The sequence below is a fragment of the Plecotus auritus genome (genome assembly GCF_963455305.1).
Source record: "Plecotus auritus genome assembly, chromosome: 2".
Classification (NCBI taxonomy): Eukaryota; Metazoa; Chordata; class Mammalia; order Chiroptera; family Vespertilionidae; genus Plecotus; species Plecotus auritus.
In genome coordinates, this window is record NC_137771.1 from 21,568,285 (window position 1) to 21,586,462 (window position 18,178).

The window sequence follows — 18,178 nt, forward strand, 5'->3', positions numbered from 1 at the left end:
TTCATTCTTCTTGGCCCAGAGGCTGGGTGGCAGTCAGTGACACGGACGTCTGAGCTGGGTGAAGGACCCAGGGATTGGCCACCTCAGGTAGAAGTGAAGTTTGGAAGCTGACACAGCCCGGGAGGCCGAATCCGGAGGACTTGGTGACTGATTGGCTGGGGAGGGTGAGGCGGGAGGAGGAGTCACACACAGATGGCTCTGAGGTCTGGAGCTGGGGACAGCCGGTGCCACCTCTGATAGCTTCTGCGAGGAGAGCCGCTGACAGCCTCGGGCGGTCCCACCCTTTGGGGGCTCGGGCCTAGAGCCAGGGCGGGCCGGAGCCTAGCGAGGGAGGGGTGGCCTGCCCTGTCCAAACTACTGACCCCCATCCACATGTTCTCGTCTAAAAAATAATCTCAGCCTGGATTTTGAGCACGATCGTTGGTTTTCAGGTGTGGGGGCCCATTCTGAGGGTCCCCTTCTGCCTGCGTCTGCGAAGGAGACCCCCAGGGGCAGCCTGCCGCCGCGCGGGGTCGCCTTGATCAGGGCCATGGCTCGCCAGGCCCAGGTCCCCATTGCCGGGGAGGGGGCGGCCAGGCGGCGGCCCAGCCAGGGCGGGACAATGGCCGCGGCTGCCGGGGCCCCGGGAGCCCCCGCGCTGGGGAAGGGGCTGGCCTAGGGCCGGGCGCCGGTGCCCTCCCCGCGCGGCTCGGGCGGGCGGAGGGGGGCGAGGAGTTCCTTTGTGGCTCTGCCTCCGGCGCGGCGCGGCGCGGCGCGGACGGTGGGAGCCGCGCAACTTTGTGAGGCGGCGGCGGCGAGAGCCAGACGAGGCCCCCGGGCCCGAGCGGGGCCCCCAGCGCGCGGCCCGCCCCCGCCCCCTGCCCGGCCCCCTCCCTTCGCGCGCCGTCGCCCGCGCCCGGCGCTGCCCACTCGCGGGAGCCCCCGGGGCCGGACGGACTGCGCAGCCGGAGAGGCGGGGGCCCGACGCGGCCCCCCCGGAGCCGGGCGCCTGGCGCGGGGGCTCGCCGAGAACACGGGGGGCCGCGCGGCGCTGCAGACCCAGCCTCCCGCCGCCGCCGCCGCCGCCGCCTCGGCTTGCAGAACCCAGAAGTGAACAGCAGGCGACCCGGAAGGTTTGCGCGCGGCTCCGCACCGACCGGAGCCGGGAGCCGGAGCCCCAGCCCGGCCCTGCTCGGGCCGCCGGGCGCGGGGCTGCGGCCGCGTGCCGGAGCCGCCGCATCACAGCCAGGTCCGTGCGGGCCCGGGGCGCGGGGGGAGCGGGCTCGGTGGCGGCGGGTGCCCGCCCGAGCGCCCGCCCGCGGGAAAGTTGCGCGGAGTTGCGGGCGGGGTGCGGGCCGGGGCGCGGGCGCTGTCAGCGCGGGCCGGGCGCTCCGAGGGCCCGGGGCCGCCTGCGCCTGCGGCGGGGCCCGGAGCGGCGGCGGCGCGCGGGTAGGAAGTGTCTCCGCGGCGTGTCTGGTCTGCTCCGAGTGTGTGCGAGTGTGTGTGTGTGTTTTCTTAAGCCGGGCTATTCAAACCTGCTGCAATTCTCCGGTAAACAATGATTCATGGGACTTAATGCAAATAAACGGGTAGCAAACGGCGCGGTTCGCGCACTTTGCAGCCGGCCGAGTGGAGCGGCCAGTGCCGGATTTCTCCCTTTTTTTGCAGATCTGCAGAATATGGCGTCCCTGTCCTGTTTTAAAAATAAGCCAGGCTGCCATTTTTGTTTTTCTTTTGTCTGAAAATTTTAATAAAACTGTCTGAGAATGTGGGAGAGGCGGCTGGAAGCAGAGGGGGCACCCGAAGGGTTGGCTTTTTTTCCCTTTTCTTTGGCGAGAGCCGCGAGCCTTTCGGGGAGGTGAGACACAATGCAATTGCACTTTAAAGAAAAAAAAAAGGAAGCCGCTGGGCGATTTGGGGGGTAGGGCTGGGAATTTAAAGTTAACTCCGAAAGTTTTCTTTTCTTTTTTTTTTTTTTAAAAGCTCTCCCTCCCTCTCTCTCTTTCTCTATCTCACTCTCTTTTTTTTGAAGGCGGTGAAATGCCGCGAAAGGATCTCGGGGTCCATTTCTTCCCCCAGACAGTCGCCTTTGCGGGAATTTTGGGGAAAAGTTAACTGCCGGTTTCCTCAGAGCTGCGGAAGGCATGTGGGGGGTTGGGGATGGGGACTTGGGGGGACCAGGAAACGTCTTTTGGAAGAGGCTGTATAAAATGTATTGTAAGGAACTATGTTCTCAGGTTTGAGGGAAGAGGGCCGGCAGTAGGGGCTCGGAGTGGGCCCAGGGTTTCTGAGTCAGACTCCAGGCAGGAGGAAATGAACCTGCTCTCCTGCACCCTGCCCTCCAGCAGTGAGTGTGGGGAGTGGGCCTGTCTCCCTGGGTGGCCGGGGCCTCCCTGTAGTCCGGAATCCTGTCCTGGGTGCCAGGGAGGCCCCCAGAGCCCTCTGGCAAGTGTGCTTGGTTGGCAGTTGGAGAGCCCCTTCCCCACCCTGGTAGGCCTCCTGCTGCAGGAGGTGGCATCTGGTGGTGAATGCCCCCAGGGGTGGGCTCTTGGCTGGGTACAAGCCGGAAGCTCCAGTGGCTCGTGTCTGAGAGGTTGTCTGGTGTTGGGGGGCCTCTGCTGGTTTGCTAGTGGGGGTTGTCTGAGCCTCTCCCCTGTGGTGGCTCCTACCCTTTTCTGACACCCCTGCCAGCACCCTGGAGGCTCCTGTGTTGGGGGCAGTGTAGTTCCTGAAGTGTCTCTCTAGACAGATCCGGGCCTGCTGGCTCTGCACGCTGCAGAGGGGGTCAGAAGGCCAGGCCTCGGGTGGCTGGCGCTGTCCAAGGCACCCGGGCTCATGGGGCCTGGTCTTCCCTCTGTTGGGAAAATATGTGTCCTGGGAGGACCCTGAGCCCTTCTGGCCCTTGCCCTGGCGTCTCCTGGAGGAGAGACACCTCTAGTCTTACTCCTGGTCTGTCCTGGCTCCACAGGGCACTGTGAGCTCCCCGAGGGCAGAGTCAGGGGTTCACGGTGGGGTTTCAGAGCTTAGGGCTGTAGAACTGGCATGCCTGGGCCACAGGTACCAAGCCAGGCATTTTTTCAGATGAAGAAACTGAAGTCCAGAGAAGGAGAAGTGATTTGCCCAAGTCACAGTGCCAGCTGGGATACCAAGTCAGGGACCCAGATGTTCAGGCTCCCGCTTCTGGGCTCTCTCCAGTGTTCTCTGGCCCTGACCCCTGACAGGGTCATTTTGGAAAGAACTAAACTAGAGTGCGACAGCACATCTCCCTTCCCGTAATAGCCCTTCCCCATAGTAACCCTTCATGAGTGAATGGAACTTGACAGTTTGCACAGTGTAGTGCATGGTCCTCATCACATCAGTGCTGGCAGGAACTCTGTTGGGGTGAAATTGTCAAGGACACTTAACCCCATCTTAAAATTTAGGAAGCAGGCTTGGAGAAGTTGAGCAGTGGCAGAGGAAGGCTTAAACCAAAGCGTCCCGGCTCCTTGTCTAGGCGGCCTTTCCCTAGGTGGATTTGGTGCCCACAGACAGAACTCTTTCTCACCTTCTAGTTTTTGATCTCTCAACTTCTGCGCACCCAGCGACTAAAAATCTAGAGGCCCACCCCCTACAACATCAGAGCTGAAAAGGCCCTGAGAAGTCATCTGGGAGGCCACTGGGTTGAAGTCACCCAGCGATTCAGGGCCCAGCTAGGACCAGAGCCCAGGTGTCTCATTTCCCTTCCTCTGTGAGACTCTCCCCACCTCAGGCTCCACTGGCCTCAGGAGAGCTGTGATCACTGGTTGTGCTGGTGCGCACTGTAGTGGCCAACACTTAGGGACATGGTCTGTCCCAGGGGCTGAGGAACAGGCTCCTGAGTTCTTGGGGAATGGAGGCGAATGGCCCCAGGTGGAGAGGAAGCGGGTGTGTGGGGGAGGTATGAACTGGGTCTGTAGCTAGCCTGGCTTCAGCCCTACCCTGGGTGGGCACTTCTCTGCCCTGCTTCTCTGTAAAGTAAGAGTTGTTCCTTCCTTCATTCATCTCCCATCCATTGGCTTATTTGTTTATTGGTCTGACAGATCCTTTATTCTTTCATTTTATTCTTTATTCTTTCATTTATTCATTAGTTTATTGGATTAGGCATTTCATTAGTCCATTCATCTCTGTCCATCCGACCATCCAATCCCCGGCACGCCTAGCGCAGGCTGGACAGTCCTCTAAAGCCACCAGGGAAAGGGCTGTGAGACTGCGGGTGTGGATGGCACTAGCCACGGCAGTATGCCTGGTGTCTACATGAGGCCCCGGGGAAGGTCTCTAGAAGAGGAGGCTTACCAATACCAAAGGAGTTCCACAGACCATCACCATGGTGGGTCTGGGTCCTGGGACCAAGTCCCATTTGTGTATTGAATTTTACAGCTTGCACAGTGTGGTGCATGGTTTGTGCGACTTTGGGCACTTCCTTCCTCTCTCTGAGCCTCAGTTTCTTGGTCTTTAAAGTAGGGCATCTCTGTGAAACCCTCATGGGTTGTTGGGAGTGATAACCAGAGCGTCTGCACTGTCTCCCAGCCCTGGCCCGGCGTGTGGTAGGGGCTCAGTATACACCAACTGAATGATAAGGGTTGCTAATTACCAGCCTGGGCTCAACCTGGACTTTTAAAACTATCGTGGTGTTTTCAGAACGAGCCAAATGATCTGGGGACCCCGAAAGCCCTGCTCTGTCTTGTCATTCCACTGCTGAGGCGTTTCTCATGTTTCCTAGGCATTGAGAAGAACAAAAATCCAAAGTCTTGCAAGGGACTGCCGGCCTGGCCTACAGGGCCCTTCAGGTCGTGGCCTGCCCACCCCTCAACCTCAGCTCCCCTGCACCCCCACCGTTCCCACCCCTACCTCTGGTCTCACCATCTCTAGCTGCACTGGCTTCTTTCTGTACCTCAGATTTACAAAGCCTTTTGGCGAGGCCTTTGCACACCCCCCACCTCTAAATGTTTACATGGCTGCCACCTTCTTGATTCACAGGTTTCAACTCAGATGTCACCTCCTCAGAGGGGCTTCCCTGACCACCTGCTCTGTAATAGCTTCCCACTCTCACTCTCGGTCATGTCAGCCCCTTTTTATTTTTCCTTGTGGCTCTTACCAGTATCCGAAACTTTCTCATGTATTTGTTTATTTGCACTTGTCTGCACCACTGGAACATGCTTAGACCGTGCAGGCGAGTGGGTAGGTGGTTCCAGCAGGTGTGACGAGGGCTGTCTTGGAGGTGAGGAAATGCTGGGAGCCCAGGTGTGGCGGTGGCCCTGGCAGCACCTGGGAGAAGAAGTGACACTGAAGTGACACCGAGCTCTGTCCTCTCCTCCCCTGGGGAGCTCCGGGCTGTTGTTGGGAAATAATGAGATGATGAAATCGCGGGATCTAAGAATCCCAGTCTCTGCCAATCTCAGAATCTTAGTATTGAGAAGCTTTCTGCCTCAGGAACTTTGACACTTGGAGTGTTCGCATGATCTGCTCTAGGATTTAGAATCTTACAAAGGGGACGTTCACTGCCTTACTCTCACTGTGCGTCAGGCCATGTTATAAAAGGCTTTATAAATGTTAATGGATTTAATCCTCATTGTTATTACCGTCGTTTTACAGATGAGGAGATGGAGGCACAGGGAGATCAGGTAACTTGCCAGGGTCCACAGATCTTGTCAAGGGCATTGTGGGAGTTGAACCCAGCACTTTGGGGCTCCTCTTGTGAATCCCACACCTGCTGAGGACAAGCCCAACTTCCCAGACCCCTGCATGGAGCTGGAATCCCCTTCCCACATCCTTGGCAAAAGGGCCCTGACCTCTGCTAGAGTGACGGGGGCCCTTCCTCACCAGGCACCCCCGTTCTCCCCGTCAGACCGCTGTCATTGCTGGAAAGGTTCCTTTAGGAAGTGTGAAGTGATCTGAGTGTTAGGGTTTTCCAGTGCTTTTATCCTTGTGGTTTGTGAGTCTAGACGCCTTTCTCCCCACTGGGTGGGTGGTGAGCTCCTTGCAGGCAGGCGGCTTTGGTGGGCGGTGGTGAATGAATGAATGAATGGTGTGTACAAAGAATGCTTCCCTGTATCTCTGTAGCACCGTGCTAGGCACTTGTTCCGGGGTACTGGGCAGACTCAGTGCCCTGAGGAAAAGAAGACCGTTACCTCTCCATAGAGCCCTAAGAAAGTCTGCATGGGTGATGTTTGTCCCCCGTTGGAGGACCATCTGAGACCTAAAGCCGCATACTCACTGGAGAGAGGTGGACCTCCTCAATTATCCAGCTGAACCTCATTTTGCCTGTTGTGGAGACTACAGTGGGAAGGGAGAGGAGTAGGCCTAGTCCAAGGACACTCACATCTCAAGATGCTTTGCCTGGTGGGCTTTCTGCCCTCCAGGTGCCAACAGGCGGCCACACTATGTGCCTGGGGTTCAAAGGCAGGGGCAGTCCTCTTTGGAGAAGCCCCCTGGGTAGCACCGGCCTCCTCACCTCCACAGTGGGGGTCACATCCCTGATGCACAGTCTGTACAAGGGCCCAGCGCCTGGCACTTGGGTGGGATTGAGGAAGTGGGTGTGGTGGAAGGGTGAGGGGCTGTGGGGATGGCTTCCTAGACCTGAGGTTGGGGTGGCTTTGGAGGCTGGGTAGGATTTGGGGAGGTGACCGAGTGGTGTTTTAGTAGATAAGTTGAGCGGGGGAAGGCCCAGGTATTTGGTTCTGGAGCCCAAAGTGTCTTGCCTTATCCCTGCCTCATTTGTGTGGCCACAGGATGTCCTTTCCATGTAGGTCCTTCTCTGAGCTAAAGCCTACAGGGACAGTCCTTGAGGGGACACTTTAGCCATTTCAGATTCTGAGGTTCAGTGGGAGAAACCTGACTGGGGTGGGTACATCCCCCAGATCCACTGAAAAACACACATTCTTACATATTCACATTATCAGCCATCCACTACCACCTTTGACCCTACCCTCCTTTGCCAATTTGGGTGTTCCCCTGTTATTTCAGAAACACCACCAGAGATGCCCCGAACTGGGCCCATAGGAGCCAGAAGTTCAGGAGGCATGTCTGCTGGAGTGTGTATCTACCACATGATACACACATCACATGGGAACACATGCATACACTCCTACCACCTGCAGGATTACATACACGTGCAGTTACCTGAGTGCACCCTCCCAGGAAGTGACAAACAGCTGCTTGGCTACCCCTTCTCATGTACTTTCACATGCATGATACATGCCAAGTTTATCGCCTGCACTCAGGCATACTCATAGACATGTGTGTTTTTACATGTAGGTGTATCTTGCATACCCACTCATTTACACCATGAGGATGTAGCCTCCCATTCTGAGCTATGCACATGATCCCCATGCATTCACGCGTGTGCCCACACCTCCCATTCTGGGCTGTGCACACGATCGCCATGCATTCACGCACGTGCCCACACCTCCCATTCTGGGCTGTGCACACGATCGCCATGCATTCACGCGTGTGCCCACACCTCCCATTCTGGGCTGTGCACACGATCCCCATGCATTCACGCGTGTGCCCACACCTCCCATTCTGGGCTGTACACACGATCCCCATGGATTCACGCGTGTGCCCACACCTCCCATTCTGGGCTGTACACACGATCCCCATGCATTCATACATGTGCCCACACCTCCCATTCTGGGCTGTGCACACGATCCCCATGCATTCACGCGTGTGCCCACACCTCCCATTCTGGGCTGTGCACACGATCCCCATGCATTCACGCGTGTGCCCACACCTCCCATTCTGGGCTGTACACACGATCCCCATGCATTCAGGCATGTGCCCACACCTCCCATTCTGGGCTGTGCACACGATCCCCATGCATTCACGCGTGTGCCCACACCTCCCATTCTGGGCTGTACACACGATCCCCATGGATTCACGCGTGTGCCCACACCTCCCATTCTGGGCTGTACACACGATCCCCATGCATTCACGCGTGTGCCCACACCCTGCCTGGATCTGCTTGCAGCGGTGGAGCAGGCAGCTTGTTTCCATCTTCCACCTCCATTCAGCAGTATTTCTTGAGCATTCACCAGGCCATGGGCTAGCTAGATGCTGGGGATAGAGGTGAGGAAAACTGACATCGTTCCTGTCCTGGTGGGAGAGACAGACGAGCCAAAGAGCACCCAAGGATGATGTGATTATAGATGTGGCAAGTGCTGGGAGGGAACTACTGTTTTCTGACCAGAGCCTCCCTGTAGCTGCATGCTTGTCAGTTTCCTATAATGAGTGACGGTCATGGTACAGGTGGGTGAGAGGTGCTTCTGGGAGGAAGTGATACTTGAACCGTGGCCAGAAGTTTTCCACAGAGGCCAAGGGAGCCGCCTGAGCAAAGGCCCTGAGGTGGGAGAGCAAGGAACATGGAGAAGGTGGTAGCTCTAGACCAGTGGTCGGCAAACCGCGGCTCACGAGCCACATGCGGCTCTTTGGCCCCTTGAGTGTGGCTTTTCCACAAAATACCACGGCCTGGGCGAGTCTGTTTTGAAGAAGTGGCGTTAGAAGAAGTTTGTTTAAAAAATTTGGCTCTCAAAAGAAATTTTAATCGTTGTACTGTTGATACTTGGCTCTGTTGACTAATGAGTTTGCTGACCACTGCTCTAGACAGTCCCTGGCGAGGGTGTGAGACCTGGGCTGGCAGGGCCTGGGGTAGGTCTTCTCTGGCCTCTACCCCTCCACACGTGTCCACCCCAGGCACTCGCACCCTGTCTCTGACCAGCCCACCCCTCCCTTGGCTGCCTTGCCCTGCATTGAGGGCCCACTCTGGGGTCTGGAGATACAGCATGAGAACAGGTTCTGACCACCTGCCAGGGCTTCCCTGCCTGCAACCCCTAGGAATTGTCTAGAAAGTTCCTGGGGGCCAGGTCACAGCCAGGGTTCCGCAACTGGCTGTCCTGCTTTGAGTTAATCCCCAACTTGGCTCCCACATCAGCAGAGCAGCCCCTGTGGGCCCTGAGAGGCTCCAGGGCTGCTCCCTCCCCCGACCCCCCACCCCCCACCCCTCAGCCCAGCTACCGCCACAGCTTGGTCAGATTTCCACGTGGAAATCTTTGGGCTGGGAAAGGCTCTCTATGCCTTAGAGGACCTAGTAACAACACAGCAGTAGCCAGTACGGAGTCCTTACTGTATGCCAGGCACTCTTCTAAAGACTTTATACGTATTAACTCACTTAATCCTCACAACAGCCCTGTGGGGACACCGTTATCATCCCTAGTTTGGTAACAGTCTCTGGGGCTTCCCCCTACACCGTCTTGTTCCAGAATCTGTACTGTTGACCTGTCAATTGCCACACTGGCCCTCAGCGGGTCCAGGAACTCAGGCTGTGACTTAGTGGAATCGTTTTATAGATGAAAGAATGAAGGCCCCGAAAGGAAATGGACTTGCTGAAGGTCGCACAGCCAGCGGATGGCGGAGGGTTCCAGCTCCTTGCGCGCCAACGCCCGCCCCCCCCCGCCCCGCCCCCCAGCTGCATGGCCTCGGGCAGGTTACATACTCCTCTGGGCCTTATTCCTGCCGCAAACAGGAAAAGATGACCACCACGGAAGCCAGGAGGGTGGGAACTTGGGGGATGCAAACAAGGGGACTGCAATTGGGAGGGGACGGGTGGGGGCTTCTTGGGTTCTCTGGATGTGGGCTTTATAACAAGTCACCAAGCTGTTCATTTACTGTATGTTCTAAGCATCTTTCACAGGGTCATTAGGGGGCTGAGTGAGAAATGCTTGTAAAGCACCTAATAGCACCTGACATGGAAGACATGCGTAGTAACTATTATTATTGTTGTTGTTCTGTTATTGTCATTTTATGGTGGCCAGAGGAGTCCGCTTTGGGGATGGGAGATGGGGATCCCCAGGAGAATGGAAGCAGAGCAGGGCATGTGTGTGCAGCCTGCAGCACATTCTCTCAGCCCTGAGAGGAGCAGTCATGGCCCATTTCCTAAGTGAGGGCACTGAGGCTCCCAGCGAGGGTGAGGGTCACTGCCCTAGGTGGCTCTGGGTGGTTGGCAGTGGGATGGGAGGGCTCAGGGAGGGGTTAGCATCCCAGCTCCCATTGCCCAGGGCATAGACCGCCACCACAATGGAAACAGCCACCCCCCCCCCCCCCCCCCCCCCCGCCCCGCAGGGCTGCAGAAACCCAGCCTGATTGGATCCAGGACCCTTGGGAGCCTGTTCCTCACAGGAAGTTCCCAGGAGCAAGCTTCTGAAGCTGACCTGGGTGGAGTGGGGCCCAGCAGCTAGGGCTCAGGGCTCATTTTCTGCATGGAGTTGGGTACATGGAGGGCAGAGGGGTCATGGGGAGGAAACCTCTGAGCACACGGGGGTCTCAAAGCACTGGGAAAATGGGAAAACTCAACTTAGACCATTTCCTGCTCGTCCATCTCAGGCCATCCTTCTGGCCCCATAATGACCTCTCCATTGAAAACCTTGACCATGGCCTTCTCCTGCTCAGGGACTTCCTATGCCCCACGCCCAGCCTTTTACCCAAGCACTTAGCCTGGAACTCTGGTCTTCTGTGAACTGCCCTGGCCACCTTTCCCTCCTTCCCCTGTGAATGTCTGCACTGTACCCACAGCAGACCAAATGTGTGCTGTGTGCCTTCCTGCCTCTGGGCCTTTGCACACCTGGCTTACCCTTCCCTGGCATTTCTTGACATCTCCCTTCCCCCCATCAGTAAGTCCCATCTTTATGAAATCTTCGTTCAGATGGGCTCCTCTTCCCAGGAATACCCCGCCCCCTGTCCCAGCCATACCCCCAGCAGTAGCGTGTTTGAGAACCCTCTGCATCCTCATAAGCTGCCCCTCTGCTCAGAGGCTCTCTCCACCCTCACTCTCCTGGCAAACTTCTCAGTCTTCCAGGCCCATGATTCTCTCACTGATTCTCTCAGTGAACATTTATTAGGCACCTAATGTGAACTAGGCACTTGAGCACCTACTATGTGGCCAGCACTTGACTCTGGGCCTATAGCGGTGGCTCCATCTTTGTGGGTCAGGTCTGGAGGGAGTATTTAGAGATGTGGTACAAAGGCGGGGTGGGGAGAATGCAGGGGGCTGTGGGTGTGTGTAACAGGGTGGCCCAATTCCTGTTGGGGAGAAGGTCAGAAAGTGACTTAAAAAAAAAAAAAAAAAATATATATATATATATATATATATATATATATATATTATATATTATTGATTTTTTTTTACAGAGAGGAAGGGAAAGGGATAGAGAGTTAGAAACATCGATGAGAGAGAAACATCCATCAGCTGCCTCCTGCACACCCCCTACTGGGTATGCGCCCGCAACCAAGGTACATGCCCTTGACCGGAATCGAGCCTGGGACCCTTCAGTCCACAGGCTAACGCTCTATCCACTGAGCCAAACCGGTCAGGGCAGAAAGTGACTTTTAAGGAAGAGCCTGGTAAGCTGTGGGGCCGAATCAGGGTATGGGGTTGTAACCAAGAGCCAGACCCAAGTTCCCCTGGGGGAGCTCCCAGCTACGTGGGCACTGGGCAAACAAGTCACCAGGCAATTCCAGGACAATGGGATCAGGGCTTTGGTGGGGGAAGCCCAGGCAGCTGTGGGAATTCGGGGGGAAAGCTGCAGATGGAGCCTTGGAGGGGCGGCGGTCAGGAAGGTTTTCCCAGGACAGTGACACCAAGCTGACTTAGTGGTTGACGGGAACCTGGCAGGGTTTCGGCTGCTGATGACCCCCAGATGGAAGGGCACAGCCTGTGCAAAGGCCCGGTGGCACAAGAGAGCAGCTAGTTTTGGAGGAACCTGCAGGTAGTGAGGCTGGAGAGGGGGAGGTACCTGTGGGGATGTATATGGCCAGCAGGGCCTCCTTGGCAAAGGGTGCTATGCTGGGGAGTTTTGAATGGTGCCCCAACGTGAGGGGAACATAGGGGGGACTTACGTAGGAGAGTGAGTGGCCGGGGTGGGCTCTCCTTTGGCCTGGTCCTCCTCTCTAAAGCGCCCAGAGAGGAGAGCCAGAATCCTCATGGGGCTGTGAGCGGCTTGGGGTATCTGCTTGGCCAAAGCTTGCTGAACCTTTAATTTTATTAAAAATGCTCCTTAAATAAAAATCACATAACCATCCTGTAGAAAAACCAGATTAGCCTGAACACCACAGCTATTAGCATTTTTGTGTTTCCTTCCCTGTTTTCTCACCGCACCTAGTTTTTTTTTTTATATAGAATTTGTATCACAGGTATTTTCTGAATGACTGCCAGGTGGTTTTAAAAAATCCTTCTTTCTAACGGGGGGAGACTGGGGGTTCTGGAGCCCAACTTTCTAGGTTCCCATCAGACACGGACTGTTTGACTTTGGGCAAGTTACCTGATCTCTCTGTGCCTCAGTTCCTTTTAAGGTTGATATGAGTGTTAAATAAGTCATTACAATGCCAGTAAACACCGTCTATTATTAATGACTGTAGACTGTCATTGTTTAACATGATCTACAGAGCCATCCCCTTCTTGTTTAAAATTTCGGATATTCCAGGTTTTTGCTATTATAAGAAACCACTGAAGCAAACAGCTTCGTGTCTAAAACTTTATCTGTATTTGGGATATTTTCTAGGGATAGATGACCAAGAATGGGATTGCTAGTCTGAAAAGTTTTAGAGCTTGTGACACATTATTGCCAGATTGCTTTAAAATGATCCAATGTACAGTCCTAGCAATAATGGGAGTGCCAATGTCACCATAGGCTCGCCAGCATTGGGTATTATCATTTTCTTATATATTTTTGCTATTTTAACAAGTGTAGCTCATTTAATTTTCACTGCTAGGGAAGCAGAACCATTTTTTTTTGTGGTTATTAGCTATTAACACCCTTTTTGGTCTGCTAGTCTGTATAGCATGCAACCCCTTCTCAGATCAGTTAGGAAGATGGGGCTGAGATACAGGAAATAGGAAAGAGTATAACACAGGGGACAACATAGTGCCAGGGTGAGTGGAAGGGACCCAGGGAGGGAGAAGGGACTTTCCTCTACCCAGACCATGACACTTTCAGTTCCTCCACCTAAGACCATTCATTCATTCATTCATTCAAACATTTATCAGGTACAGTGTGGGGCTTGACAAATAAATGGCTCAGCTATGACTTTGTTCTAACAGAGAACCTGCCCAGCAGCAGAGATGGATGGGAAAACAGGCAGAAAATGGAGTGATCAGTGTCTGATGATGGAAATGCAGGGCAGAAAGGGAGCAGAGAGGAGAGGTACCCAACACAGTCTGGGCGGTGCAGGGTCCCAGAAGGCTTTCAAGAGGAAATAGCCTGTAATCTGGGGCCCAAGGAATAAGTTGTAGTTAACCAGTGAGATGGGGAGGGCAGAGGGCTCCAGGGGGAGGAGGAAGGTTAAGGAAGTGAGAAGAGAAAAGGGATACTGGGGGAACGCTCAGTCTTGGCCGGCAGGAGAGAGTGTAAAGCAGAATACCCGGGGAGGCCAAAGAGGTCAGCAGGGGCTGAATATGTAAGGACTAAGGAATCCAGACCCTCTGCAGGGGAGTAGGGGGCCATGGAAGGTTCTGAGGGGATCTGATTTACATTTTAGAAATATCAGAGTGACTACAGAGAATGGAATGGGGGATGTGGGCAGAGGTGGGGAAACCTTGAGGAAACTCTCACAATAGCTGAAGGGGGCCTGGACCAAGGCAGGAAAGGGGGTGGGAATACTCTTTCCCCACCTGGTCGAATCCTAACCAGCTTCAAAGTGCAGATTGACAATTGCCTCTGTCAGGTAGCCCTTCCTGACATTTGCTACCCTACCCAGGTCATATGTACCTGGAGAGTGGGGCTGTGCAGGGCCTGGATTGTAACTGTCAATTGAGTGTCAACCATTGGCTGACCTTGACCTCTCCATGCTCCAGACCCTCCATCTGTTCCCCTCTCCCCCAACCCTCTACCAACCTTCCTTTTCTTCTTTTCTTTCTTTTTTCTTTCTCTTTCATTTTTAAAAGAATAAATTTATTGTTTTCAATATAAAAGCAACCGAACAATATTACAGAGAATCTGGAAATCAGAGAAACAATGACAAAAAGTCATTTGGGCTCCAGTCGCCTCCCCCAGCCTCCCAGCCTCCCTCTGGGCGTGGCTCCCTGCTGCTTGCCTTTTCTGCCGCAGGTTTTTATTTTTGCCTCTTTGTAATCATAGTGTCCGGGCTGTTCCCTCCCATTTGCTTTGTGGCCGCGCAGGGTCTGGTCAGTTCTCATTTTTTAATGTCTGTGGGATGGGCTGGGGATGGGGGTGGGACATAAGCTGCTTAACCGCATCCCCTGCCCTGCAGTGGGCAAGGCTAGCTGCATTCTAGCCTGGGCTACCTGTCCTCTTTGTGTCTGTCTGTCTAGGCCTCAGCCTGCCTGGGTAGCAGGGCCTGGCCCCTGGTGTACCCCTTCCGCAGTGCCCCACCCTAAGATCCCCCTTGTGCAGGTTGCTAGGCAGGCCTCAGAGGCCACCTTCCTAGGATAGGGTGATAGACAGACCTGGTTTTAAATCCAGGCTGGGCTCTGTGACCTCAGACAAGTTACTTAACCTCTCTGGACTGCAGTTTCCTTATAATGGGTCTATTTCATTATAATGGCTGTGAAAGGCCCTGACACAGTTCCTGGCCTATTGTAAGTGCTCAAGAAACGGTAGTCAATATTATTATACTTTTTCATTCTACGTAGAGTTTCTGAGACCACCATGGGCTAGATGCTGGGATGGCAGAGGTGAATCAGCACCAACCCTACCTGGCTTGAAGGGCTCATAACCTGGTGGGGAATCGCCCAGGCAGGCAGATAACCACTCTAGCGTATGATGTCCCTGTGGTGCTGGGAGGCATCCTCACTCCACCACTTGCTAGCTCTGTGACTTTGGGCAAGTTGGTCAACTTCTCTGAGCTGCTGTTTCCTCTCTTGTTAAATGTGCATTTCACAGGGTCACTGGGAAGATTCAGTATCATGATGCATATGACATAGTCAGCACAGTGCCTGGCGCATAATAGGTGTGGAAATTAATGGTAGCTGCCATTTTATTATTGTTATTGTTATTCTCATATACAAGGTGCTGTTGGGAACACAGAGGAAGTGACTGACTGGGGGTTCAGGGAAAGCTCCGTAGAAGAGGGATCACTTGAGCTGGGTCTTGAAGGATGAGTAGAAGTTCACCAAGTGGGAAAGGACACTCTAGGTAAGCAGCCTGTGATTCCAGGTTGAAATCTGTCAATGAGGGATTTGTTCTTTGGGGGATTACGCCATTGTGTTCATCCCAGCTTCCCTGAGCATCCCTCACTGCCTCCCTCTGGATCTGCACCAAGGGTCACATGCATGCACCCACTTGAACAGCATCCTCCCATGACTCTGTGTCCTGGGGGCTGTGGGTTCCTGCTCATGGGAGTCGCTGTGTCCCCCTCTGTCCATGTTTGGGGCTACAGGTCCGTGTCTGTCATGTGTGTCTGACTTTGATGCTGTCTGTCTGCATGTTCCTGTGGTCATGTTTGTCCATGTTGCTATCCAGAGAACCTGCCAGGCCACACCATGGGTGGCAGCCTATACATACTTCCTTGGCCTCCAGCTCAACTAAATAGCCCGGCCTCCTTGCTCACTCTCCTGCCTGGCCCAGGTTTGACCCCTGCCTCTCACCTCCATTCCCAAGGGCCTCCTAATGGGTGTTCTCTCACTGCCTCCACTTCTGGCCTCTCCAGCCCTGTCTACACTCAGCCGTCAGAGGGGTCTTTCTAAACCACAGATTCCGTCCCATCACCCCTGCTTCAAGTCCAGACTCCAGGCCTAGGATTCGGGAATCAACCTTCTGGGTCAGGCCCTGGCTGATGGCTCCAGCCTCGTGTCCTGGCGCCCAGTCCACACCGGAATGCTTTAGCCCCCTCACATGCCGTGTTGCTGCTCGCCTCTGGGCCTTTGCTCAGGCTGCTCCTTCTGCCAGGAATGCTCCCCACTCCTCTGCCTGGCCAAAGCCCACTCATCCTTTGAGACCCAAAGCCAGCATCACTGCCCCTGGGAAGTCCTCCGTGGTCCGTCCTTTCCATCCTGGGTCAGGCCCCTGGCTCTGGGCTGCTCTTCCCTTACACGGGGGGCAGAAGCAAGTGACTTGCCTAAGATCACACAGTTGGTGAGTTGGAGCCAAGATTTGAACCTGGGTGCATTGGGCTCCAAGCAAAGCAGGCTGTTCCATGGCCAGGTGAGGTGATTGTAGCTAGGACTTGTGGAAGGAAGTGAGAATTCTGAGGACGTGGCTGGTGATGGATCTGAACTGGGAAGAGAGGGGATGCGTTGTAGATCAATGTATGTATGTGGCAAGAGCCTACGGGCAGCTGGGGAGGCCCTCTTGGACTTGGGAATGGCTAGAGGAGGTGTCCATCTCGGGAAAGACCAAGCCCAGCTTAGGCCTGCCGAGTGAGAGGCTGGGAGACAGCCAGAGGGATGTGTCAGGGAGGCAGCTGGAAAGCTGGGTCTGGAGCTCTAGGAAGAAGCCAGGGCTGTAGGTGGAGGCGTGGGGGTTGGTTGGCATTTAAAGTCCTAGAGTAGGTGGGCCACCCAGGTACTGAGGTCAGTGGGAAAGAAGCAGCACCTGTGCTACCCTAAGCAGCCCAGCGGGGGTGGGGTTGCTGTGAAAGAGACTGAGATGAGGGAGCCAGGGGTCACCCACACAGATCTTCCCAAAGGACCCAGCTGGCAGGGACGCCACGTAGGACTGGAAGATGGCCGGTCAGCTTTGACTACGTGCGTTGGTGGCATGTAGTAGGTTTCTTAGGCAAAAGCTCTTTTTTCTCAGAAACTTGGGTCACTTGTCTGCTTCCTCCACTCAGCTTGGGGCTCCCGGAGGGCAGCACTCGGGTTTGCCTCAGGTTCCCCAGCACTGGCTCCCCGTTTGTTTGGCCCGTAAGGTGTGTTCAGGACGAATGGACGGACGGACGGGTGGGGGGGTGGAGGGGCAGCTGCCATCAGGATGCTGTTTTCAGAGGCAGCTCTGGAAGGTGTTTCATTCATCCACCCATCCAACTCTTCCCCCCTTTTAGAGCAAAAAAACCCAAAATGAGAGCCCCACTGCAAGGATCAGTGCTGTGTGTCCCGGGACTCAGTACAGAGTCTAGGCTTCTGTCTGGGGCTTGAAGCCCAGTCCACGTGTCCTTCCCCATCACCAGCGTGTCTCCTCTGCCTGTTCTGCCATGGACATTCAGCCCCATCCAATCTGCTCTGCCGCCATCCCCTCTGCCCCCAGTGCTGTCCTCAGGCTTCTCCCTCTGACCCCTTAGGTTCATTGCCCCCCTGGTCCAGAACACTTCCTGATGCCTTCTCACCCCCAGCATCCATCCCAACACCTTAGCATGGCATTCAAGGCCCTGCCGACTGGCCTGTGTCTCTCACCTCCCACCACTCTCCAGCTCTCTCTTTGATGCCAGTGGGTAGCTGCTCACTGTCCCAAACCTGCCTTGGACTGGCATACCTCTGCTCAAGCTGGTGCCTCTGCCAGGAATGCCCTCTGCCTCGTCCACCTGTCCTAAACACACATCTGTCCAGTCTCTCTCCTGCTTAAAACCCTCCCTCAAAACAAGGTCTGAGGTGGCCCACCTCCTCTAGGACTTTCCCCCTGCCCCCTTGCCAGCCCTCTCCCCCCTTGTCATGCAGGTCCCGGGGTTGCACAGATGGACACCCACCTCCCAGGCCTCCTGGGGGACTCACATGAGATGCTCTTGGTGCACACCTAGCACACCTAGCGATGTGTCTGACATTCAGTAGGAACTCAGCACGTGTTCCCCCGCCCCACCTCAGCCAGCCTTCCCTGCATCTGACACACAGTAGGTATACACCAGGACCAAGGTCATCAACTGAATCATTAACTTATTTCAGACCAGCCAGAGAAGGATGCAGACTTTAGGCAGAGGCTGTGCAGCTCAGATTAAAGACTCAGGGCAGAGCCTTCCCCTCTCTGGGCCTGCTTCCCCATCCAAGGTGAGGGGTGGTCCCTGTCTGGCTGGGGGCCTGGTAAATGGCAGAGAAGGTGCTCTGTTGCAGCTATGGGACCCTAAGCAAGCCACCCTCTTCCACATACCTTTCTGACCAGGGTCGGGCTTTGGAAAGCCTGAACTTGGCATTGGATTGAAGAGGAGGAGGAGGAGAGGACAGCTTCCCCCAGAACTGTCTGAGGGACAGCTGGGTGCAGTGGACAGAGTCCTAGGCCAGGAGTGTTTCACCCCACTTTCCAGACGAGGA

At 55.1% G+C, this 18,178-nt stretch overlaps 1 protein-coding gene across 3 annotated transcripts in view; it reads left to right on the plus strand.

Moving 5' to 3' along the window:
• Nucleotides 1–781: 781 nt before the first annotated feature.
• The window catches only part of ZNF362 (zinc finger protein 362), a 38,401-nt gene continuing 21,004 nt past the window's right edge, over nucleotides 782–18,178 (plus strand). The window contains exons 1-2 of one of the 3 annotated variants that reach the window (XM_080656017.1): nucleotides 782–1,228; nucleotides 15,012–15,137. In XM_080656017.1, the coding sequence (XP_080512143.1) occupies nucleotides 15,100–15,137 (38 nt within the window). In that variant the 5' untranslated portion in view covers nucleotides 782–1,228; nucleotides 15,012–15,099. Of the gene's footprint in view, nucleotides 1,229–1,320; nucleotides 1,429–15,011; nucleotides 15,138–18,178 lie in introns of those variants that run through there. The other 2 variants (XM_080656018.1, XM_080656019.1) reach the window with 2 other exon arrangements.